At 31.5% G+C, this 10,255-nt stretch overlaps 1 protein-coding gene across 1 annotated transcript; it reads left to right on the forward strand.

Moving 5' to 3' along the window:
- The first annotated feature begins 1,442 nt into the window (after positions 1–1,442).
- On the forward strand, positions 1,443–8,733 carry LOC143055033 (C-type lectin domain family 4 member K-like). Its single transcript, XM_076228168.1, has 5 exons — positions 1,443–1,949; positions 3,823–3,911; positions 7,106–7,199; positions 7,956–8,163; positions 8,536–8,733. Exons 1-5 carry the CDS (start codon positions 1,511–1,513, stop codon positions 8,543–8,545), a joined length of 840 nt encoding a protein of 279 aa, XP_076084283.1. The 5' UTR covers positions 1,443–1,510; the 3' UTR covers positions 8,546–8,733.
- Positions 8,734–10,255: the final 1,522 nt, after the last annotated feature.

A 10,255-nucleotide genomic window follows, 5' to 3' on the forward strand; every position in this document is an offset into this window, starting at 1 on the left:
GTTACTTGCAAATTGGGATTGCATGAGAGTAATAAAAAAATGCATGAAAACAACAGCTTTGTTTTTGTATTTATAACTGTAACGTTACTCATGTTACTTGTGTCCTAACATATATCTAAAATATATCTAAAAATAAATATAGTCGTATTTTGATCAGAAATTTTGTCATGGAATTAAATTATATCCATGACCAGAAACTTATGTACATATTATTTTGTTTTGTACCTGCATTCTACGACTTTTGTATATTTTGTATATTTTGTAAGCATTGCAATATGACCATTAAATTGTTGAATAGATAGACGTTAGTGGTATACATTTGACAAATCGATAAAGTTATAAGCAAGTTACGCACGGCCGTAAAATCCGTAACGAACAGCCGTTCTTTGTTTTTTCTTAAACATGTTAAAGGCGTAGGTCCGGTAAGGGCCGATTTTGGACTCAAATTTCAGGTTAGACTGACGAACGATTTTGGAAACTGTCTAAACACTTTTAAAAGTGTCTATTTCAGTTGATTCAATTAGTTGATATGAAAGATTTTAACTGAATAAGTCATAAAAAACGCTCCGCTTCAAGCTTAAATATAAAAAATCTATGAAAAATGCCTCAAAATGTCACATTTCAGATGATTTTTGTCAAAAATGAAAGGGATCGCATTCGTGTTTATCTTAAACCTTTATATATGTTATGTAATATCATCAAATACAACTCACATTTCAATATCATGAATGAACAAGAATGCGGCCACTTTCATTTAAGACGGAAACCGTTGCTAAAATTGTGAAGATTTCAGTAATATAGCATGACTTAATGATGCTAATACCCGATATATATGCATTGCATTGTCAAAAACAGCCCATATTTATGTAGCAGAGACATTCTTCTTTCCAATAAATTACTAAAAGTAAATATTTTTAATAAACAATTTTGTAGAACTGCTATATTTTGGGGCCAAAGGGGGTTTTACTGGACCTACTCCTTTACCTACAGCTATAACTTCTCCTTTCTTTTTTTAAGTCGTAAAAACCATTATATCGTTATTTGATATTCATGTTGTTCTATATATCACACAGACAATTACCAATTTTCTCTATCAACAATGCTTTCGATTACCGATACTGCCATCTGCCAGATTGGGCGGTCCGTAACGGAAGTTACGGATAACCGCTTTCCCCGAGTGAAAATCAACTTTCTGATACTTTTGAGTGTTCTCAGTGCAAGTTTTTCGAGGACGCATTTAAACAGGGGAAATCTCTTACAATAACTGTTTTGAGTGTTCTGCTTAATCATAATATGAGTATAAGAGGGCGTGATATAATAAACGTGTTATTCTATCTAATTCTGTGTTTCCGCAAGATAAGACCAGAAAGTACTTATTCAATGTCTTAAGTACGATTAATTTTTTCCTCCTTTTTTAGTCATGTCTATATCTGGTTCATTTTGACACAGACAATTATATTTTCTACGTGTATGAAATTTGGAATATTCATTTACCAGCAACGTTTTTGAAATGGAATTTAAGGTAGTAGTGATATTGTCTTTTCTGTTATGTATCTGTAACGGTTATGTGTTTGGTCCTAGTACACAAAGTGATGTGGAGGCGGACAGAAAGGAGATGCGAATACAATCGGACATAAATATTTTGAAAGACAATATACAAGAGCTACTTAAAAGAGTTTCTAAAAACGCAAACGAAATTGCATCACTAAAAAGAGAAAATCAGTATCTGAGAAAAGAACTTGAAAACAAAAGGCGTAAATTTTCATGCGAAATCAACGTGTTACATGAACACTCTTACGAGCATCAACAACTATTAAATGATACTAAAACGGAGATTATTCATCTTAGGTCTTCAACTATAGAGGAAATTAGGAATCGTGTCGATAAGCTAGAAATATTGGAAAGTCAAAGATCGGAGGTAAACAATACAGAATGTATTGACAAACCAGGTATACATTGTTTTATAGAGTAAAGAATGTGTATGGGTGCTAATGAGACTACAATCCATCCAAGTCAAAGTTTGTAAAAGTAAACAATAACAGGTCAAATTACGGTCTTCAACACGGTGCCATGGCTCGCACCAAACAGCAAGCTATAAAGGGTCCCAAAAATGACAAGTGTAAAACCATTCAAACGGGAAAACCAACAGTCGTATCTCTATAAAATAGGAGAAACGAGACACATTGGGTCGATGCCACTGCTGGTGGAGTTTCATCCCCGAGGGTATCACCAGCTCAGTAGTCAACACTTCGGTGTTGACATGAATATCAATAATGTGGTCATTTTTATAAATTTGCTGTTTACAAAACTTTGAATTTTTCGAAAAACTAAGGATTTTCTTATCCCAGGCATAGATTACCTTAGCCGTATTTGGCACAACTTTTTTGAATTTTAGATCCTCAATGCTCTTCAACTTTGTATTTGTTTGGCTTTATAAAGATTTTAATTTGAGCGTCACTGATGAGTCTTATGTAGACGAAACGGGCGTCTGGCGTACTAAATTATAATCTTGGTACCTTTGATAACTATTATGAACCACATCAACAAACGACAACCAATGAACATCAGGTTAATAAATTCGGAGGCTAGCATGATGAAATTGGGATATTTAAATTTTCATTCATAAGAGTTAAAACCTAAACATACTTCCTCAAATCTGTACAGGAAAGTTTTAGCTAGCTCTATTTGTATAGTTTTATTGTTGATATTTACCCCAATTTGTATCTAGTGTTAAATTATGTATTTATATGACAGAACTTCCTTGGTATTCCTAACTATTGGAAGAATTGTATACACATAAGTAGTATACCTAAAACGACAAAGTTATTTTTCATTTACCTGTACATATTATTAAAACCGTTTTTTTTCAAAAGTGATTATTTTCGAAGGGTTACATATTTCGCGTAAGTGTCTTGCCATGGCTTTGTTTGGACTTGTTTGTTTGCCTTTTAACCATAAATGTTTGTCCCTAATATTTTATTAACTGTGCATTTGCATTCAGATATCGCAGATCAAATTTATTCGTTCATAGTGTGTTAATTTACGTTTTTTGATTGAGTTAAGCCCGCCAATTGATATTTTATTGCGTGTTTTTCTATGTTGTGATGTTATGCTATTGTTTCAGAAAAAGGGAGACGGTTTGGTACCATTAAAACGTTTAATACCGCTGCAAATGTTTGTACCTGTCCTAAGTCAGGAATCTGATGTACAGTAGTTGTCGTTTGTTTATGTAATTTATACGTGTTCTCGTTTCTCGTTTTTTATATAGATAAGACCGTTGGTTTTTCCGTTTGAATGGTTTTACATTAGTAATTGTGTGGCCCTTTATAGTTTGTTGTTCGGTGTGAGCTAAGGCTCCGTGTTGAAGGCCGTACATTGACCTATGATGGTTTACTTTTATAAATAGTTATTTGGATGGAGAGTTGTCTCATTGGCACTCACACCACATCTTCCTATATCTATTAGATAAGCCAAAACACTTTGAACTATTTAGATATATTCAAATTACCAGCGTAGATTGCTATAGAAACTGTTATTACAACCAACGAGCGTTATTCGCCAAACTAAGCTGCGTTTTTAGATGTTTTTGACAACGTTTTGAATTTTCCCTATCAGCAAAATACAAAGATAGATATAAGTGTCTGTCAAAGAATACCATTGTTTTTCTTACTGTTATCTTATTTTTTATCTTATTGTTATCTTATTTTTTATCTTATTGTTTATCTTATTGCTATCTTATTTTTTATCTGATCTTTTATCTTATTTGTTATCTTATTATTTATCTTATTGTTTATCTTATTGTTAATGTAATATATTTAACAGTTCTAACGTCATGTGACGATGGTTGGAAAAGACATACAAACAACTGTTACTACTTCAGTACTTATTCTGCAAGTTGGACTGATGCCAAGGTAGTAAACTTTAAGATTCTTTTTAAGACTGATTCCATTACAATGTCACTGCATTTAAATATACCAAAATTAAACATAATAAAATAAATGTCCTTGTAAATATGCCATATCCCTTGGTCCATCATGTTATGTTACCAGTTGCAATAAAAAAATCAGAACACAGGAAATGGTATCAAAACAGGGTGAAACTCGCTGTTTGAAAACTATAAATATAGAAAAATAAACAAGAACTATAATCTCAAATGTTTCAGTCGCATTTAGATTGGATTATATGTTTAAAACTTTCAATTCTATGATTTTATGGTGAATTGACCAAAAATAAGACATTATGCATGCAGTTACAATATGTTAAAATATAACAACTTTATAACGTGTTTCAATCAGGCAGTAAAAATAATGTTTACATTTGTATTTTGCTAATGTGGACATGTTTGAAATAAAGCAATTTCAATGATAAACATACAATAATAAATTCAATAAATATAGACGCATCATCTGTCGGTGAGTATTATCAATTGTAAGATCATTGTCAACACATAGTCATTACAAACAGTAAAATATTTCATTGATTTTTTTTTTAGGAAATATGCATATCTATCTATGTTCTATTATTAATATTACTTTTACTGTTTGGTCTGTTTTCTGTGATATCCATTTGAGATGGCTACTTCCCGTCAATGTGTTTGTATATTCTTTCATTTTTGCTGGTATGTTTTGTACGTGTGATTTTTTTGTGTTTCTTTGGAACATATGACATGGCTCTGTACGCTTAAAGATCCCGCCATTATGATATTGTTCTATTATAATTTTGAAAAGACTTTGAACGGCAACAATATTTTAATCGCGTAGTGGTATTCACGATATATGGATTCTTAAAAATTCTAAAGAACTTTTGGAAAATTTCGGTCTTTTTCTGAAATTAGTTCTAACAAAACTTTTTTTTATTTTTTGAACCTTGTATACCACCATTCCCCATGTGTAATTATAATTTTATTGAAAATGCTTTGAAAGACAAAATTATTTTATATTTCTTCATGTGTGACGTTTACATTTTCTGACGTGAAACACGCGAGGCAATGAATGTGGTTGTAAATTTTGATAGATGTTTTTTGTGCTTCTTTGTTAAATATTTGTTTGTTTTGAGATCGTGACACAGTGATGACTGTTGTACCAATATTTTTTTTACAATTTTACCTATTATGTCTGTTTTGTTCAGACATCGTTGTAAATATAATGGATTTTCGTGCGACTATCATACACGTGAGAGGTTTAGCGCTATACAACCAGGTTCAGTCCACCATTTTCTACATTAGAAAATGCATGTACCAAGTCAGGAATTCGTTTGATGTGTTTGAACTTTTGATTTTGCCATTTGATTAGGACTTATAGTTATCAAAGGTACCAGGATTATAATTTATTACGCCAGACGCGCGTTTCGTCTACATAAGACAAATCAGTGACGCTCATATCTAAATATTTATAAAGCCAAACAAGTACAAAGTTGAAGAGCATTGAGGACCAAAAATTATATCTCGGAATTGACTATGAGGGTCGGTTGAAAAAAAACTTTACGACAAAAGAGATGATTTCAACTTTTCAATTGTGATCTTTTCATTTTTAAACCAAGAGTTTCAAATAGTGAAGTTGAAATCATCACTTCGTAAATCTTACGGCTGCCCTCAAGAGTTGGTTGACCGTTATAAAAAATACGTTGAACAGATGGTATTGGATATGTTCCGTATGTCGTTACTACAATCCCGTTCCTTTTTCACGAATGTGACTTAACGAACACGAATACTTACCTGCTTTGTACAGGTGCCACAGATAACCGGGATATGCTTACCTTTCCGGAGCACCTGAAATTAAAACCAGTTTTTGGTGGGGTTCGTGTTGTTGATGTACCCTTATTTGTGACACTTTGTTCACGCCTCGATGTCAAAACATTTGATGCAACTGTCGTACAAGTGAGAGGTTTAGCGCTATAAAACCAGGTTCAAATCACCATTTTCTACATTTGAAAATGCCTGTACCAAGTCAGGAATATGACTGTTATTGTCCATTCGTTTGATGTGTTTTATCATTTTATTTCGCCATTTGTGCTGACATGAATTGTCATTGATATGGTTATATTTATAAATTTACTGTTTACAAATTTTTGAATTTTTTGCTCTTCAACTTTGTACTTGTTTGGCTTTATAACTATTTTGATCTGAGCGTCACTAATAAGTCTTATGTCTGGCGTATCAAATTATAATCCTGGTACCTTTGATAACTATATTTCCCACTGGGTCGATGCCACTGCTGGTGTTCGTTTCGTCCCTGACGGTATCACCAGCCCAGTAGTCATCACTTCGGTGTTGACATGAATATCAATTATATAGTCATTTTAATGAATTTCCTGTTGACAAAACTTTAAAATTTTCGAAAAACTAAGGATTTTCTTATTTCTGGGGTAGATTACCTTAGCCGTATTTGGCACAACTTTTTAAAATGTTGGGTCCTCAATGCTCTTCAAATTTGTACTTGTTTGGCTTTACAACTATTTTGATCTGAGCGTCACTGAAGAGTCTTGTGTAGACGACGAAACGCGCGTTTGGTGTACTAAATTATAATCCTGGTACCTTTGATAACTTTTGCATCGGTTTTTAATTGGCTGGGAATTTTGTGTTTTGCAATTATAAATCTGAAAATATGATGCCCATTTGCAATAAGTACATAATCAAATGGGAAACTTATTAAGCTCGGCACACATTAAAGTCCTATACTGGCAAAAATGTAAAAATAAATGTAACTCAGGCAGAGACAGTTGATTTGATGTATGCTACCAACAGGTTCCTAAAAGTACTTTTGCACGAGTTCTTTTACCCGAATAAAGCCAACGAAAGCAACTAAAGATATGCCACCTTTCCATAACCCCCTTAAAACCTAGTAATTCATCGACGTGTTTTGTCTGCTTGGAGTTTATCTTTATAAAAAAAAATTCAGCTTACAAATGCAAACTCTGGAACAAGATCTAATCCAAGTACTATTGGCTGATATATTAATGTAGAAAACTTAATTTTACACAAAACGAAAAACCATTTACTATAATCCGACCATTACCGTAATTTTCAATTTATTAGTGGTTCGTTTATTTTCTTTATTTAAAGATTTTTTTCATTTTTACAAATATAACAAGTATTTTTTTTTTTCAGAGAGAGTGTACGCAAAACGATAGTAGGCTTGCAGACGCATCATCAACTAGTGAGATCGATTTTCTTAAGAATAATACTGCAAAATATGAAAAAAGTACGTAGATATCAGAAGGTTTGGTATGAGTGCCAATGAGAGGTTTCCGTTTACAAGAAGTTATCTTTTTATTGAGATTAATTATCTTGAATTGTAAAATAGCAGAATATAATCGGTCTAGATAATTCATTAAATGGGCAAATTTCGATAAAAGTAATTCATTTGTAAAACTTTTCAGCAAAATGAAGAAAAACTCATATTTTACGCCTGTTTCTAACAAACACAAACTATTTTCTGTTTAAGTAAATTTCTTTTAACTTTGCCATATATGGGAAGATAATGTAAATTTTGTAAAGGAATACTTTATGCATTTATATGAATTTTTCTGTTTATTTTAAAAAAGTAGAACAAAACAGCTATCTTCTCATATTTCATCTTCAATTTCTGTACTTCTCATTCTATTACACAAAATTAAATTTTCCATGCATAATCTATACCAAATTAGACAGTTTTGGCCAATCTGTAGCCTGATTAAAAAAAGTGTGACCCATATGTTTTTTGGTTTGTTTTTTTTGCAAATAATTAAAACAATATTTCAATCTAGACCCACTTTTTTTCCCCTATCCAACTCAACACTTAACCACAATAATATTCTTCCAAACTGAAAAGTTAGTAATGGAGTATCAGATTTCAAGTCGTTCCTTAGCTTGTTTAACAGGGTTTTAGGTCCTGTATGTTGAAAATAAAAGTCCCAATATTTCTTTAGTATTATATCTATAGACTATTATTCCCAATTCTATATTTCTTTTGTGTCAGACTTCTGGCTTGATGGAACGGATGAGTCTGAAGAAGGTGTTTGGGTGTGGTCAACTAGTGGACAGAGGTTCAACGTTGATGATTGGTATAGCTCTGAACCAAACAATAAGGATGATAACGAGCATTGTTTGGAAATTCGTAGAAAACTCGACAACCAATGGAATGATGAAGACTGTTCTAGCCTTATAAGTTTTATATGTAAAAAACCGTAAGTATACATAAAGCTTTCAGTTCGATTTAGAAAAATTAATCGTTGTTCTGGGACTGTACTGGAACACATTGTACTTTTTTGTACTGGTAGCGATTATCTGTTTTGTTATAAATCGCTAGATGTTATCAGATATTTGGGCATAAATGGTAATTACTTGTATTTGTTTTATTACTGATGATCCTTTTTCTGTTTTCAGAAGCAGTACAATCATTTGTTCTTTTTACACCTCTTAGCAAATTTATTATGATAGGATTTACGCAAATCAGGTATTCTGAACTGTGACTTTAGAATAAACAAATACTAGTATATGTATAAAGATGTTTCGGCATAATATGATATATAACACCTATATAAGTATGTCTCTTTCAGATTGATGTAATCTTCGGACCAAATGATTTACAAACGACGATACTCAACTGATTCAGATTTCTGTAACATGTGTGTGACCACTCTTAATTCAAATACAAAAATGTAATTCGAACTAACTATCTATCTTAGCAAGGGAGTTCTTTTTTTGCAAAATGAAATAACTAAAACAAAATATGAAAAATTTGATATGGCAAAATTGGCAAACAAATTAATCCAAAATCGAAAATTCGAAAATTATTATAATTGTTCTTTCACAAAAACACGGAATAGCAATACAGCTTAATCAAGCGTAACTTTTTTTTAAATGGATATTTATTTTTGGAGACTTGTAAAACATGTGAAAGACAATGATTTGGTTTCATTTTAAATCAGCGACTTGTTAATACGTAAAACTTTGTGCTTTTGCACTATCCAAATGCATAACGTACTGTTCTTGATTAACAAAATATAAACATGAAAATCATTAATTTGTTTATCATTTACGCCTAGTTAGTAATTGTCATGAACTTTCAAGCGTATTTATTTCTGCTAAAGTGGTTTTTCAAATAAAATCAACCAAGTTTTCTGTGTTTTGGGACTTTTCACTGTTAACCCTTTACCTCTAAAATGAAATATCATAAATACTTTTTCTTAACGTCACGTACTCTAATTTATATGATAGGGTAACGCATACTGTCAGGTATTCCTTCATGAGAAAGATGTAAAAAGTAAAATCACAAAAATACTGAACTCAGAGGAAAATCAAATCGGAAAGTCCCTAAGCATGGCAAAATTCAAATGACAAAAGACATCAAAAACGAATGGACAACAACTGTCTTATTGCTGACTTGGTAATTTACTTAGATATCAAACGTTTCTTCTATTTTCGAAAAGTTGACGCTAACACCCAATTTTACATGTCAAAAAGGAATTTCTACTTCCGATTTCAAAATTTAAAAAGCCTCAGAGATAACCGCTAGAATCTGCATCAAATATTAAACAGTATTGAACTATTACAAATTCTGTTAACGAATATGGTACAAAGACACTCTACCATTATTTATTTTCATCTTCAAAGTATTCTCACTTAATAATTTCAAAGTTTTTAGACTATGTTGATTGCATCCACGTCTACTTAAAGTCGTATATATCATCTGAAAATTGGCATAAGGAAAACATGAAAATATATATTCGTGACAAATTGAGTAAAAAGATATTAGATATTTTAGTTCTCGATAGCAAAAGAAAAACGAAAGGTACAAAAGGGTCTTGTAGAGTAGGAAGACTAGGGTACATGTATTTTATTGTGAAGTGTGATAGACATGTAAGATATTTTGATGCATGTTTTTAATTGGTATAAATAAAGCATATTGTTTAACATGTTTAATAATATGTATTTTTTATGTAAGTTATTATGTAGGAAACAGTAACTGTGTGAAATAACTTGTATTATACTACTTGTAATGCTTGTAGTCTGGAACATGTGATAATTGAAGCAAATAAGTTTTAATTATCATCTAATAAGTATAGTAAGAACAATTAAAATATGTTATGAGTTTTCTAGAAATAAAACCAATTGGAAGTTCATGTTGTAAAATTACCAGTTCATAATAATAATCCACTGAATAATCCAACTGTATGTCTTGCTGTTTTCACATACTTCTTGTAATTTCTTTTAGTATTTGAAGTCAACGTCTTCAATATTTTGTAGATGTTAATGCTCACTATCCTTGATATTTAA

This window comes from Mytilus galloprovincialis, chromosome 12 (assembly GCF_965363235.1).
Source record: "Mytilus galloprovincialis chromosome 12, xbMytGall1.hap1.1, whole genome shotgun sequence".
In the NCBI taxonomy this organism is placed as follows: domain Eukaryota; kingdom Metazoa; phylum Mollusca; class Bivalvia; order Mytilida; family Mytilidae; genus Mytilus; species Mytilus galloprovincialis.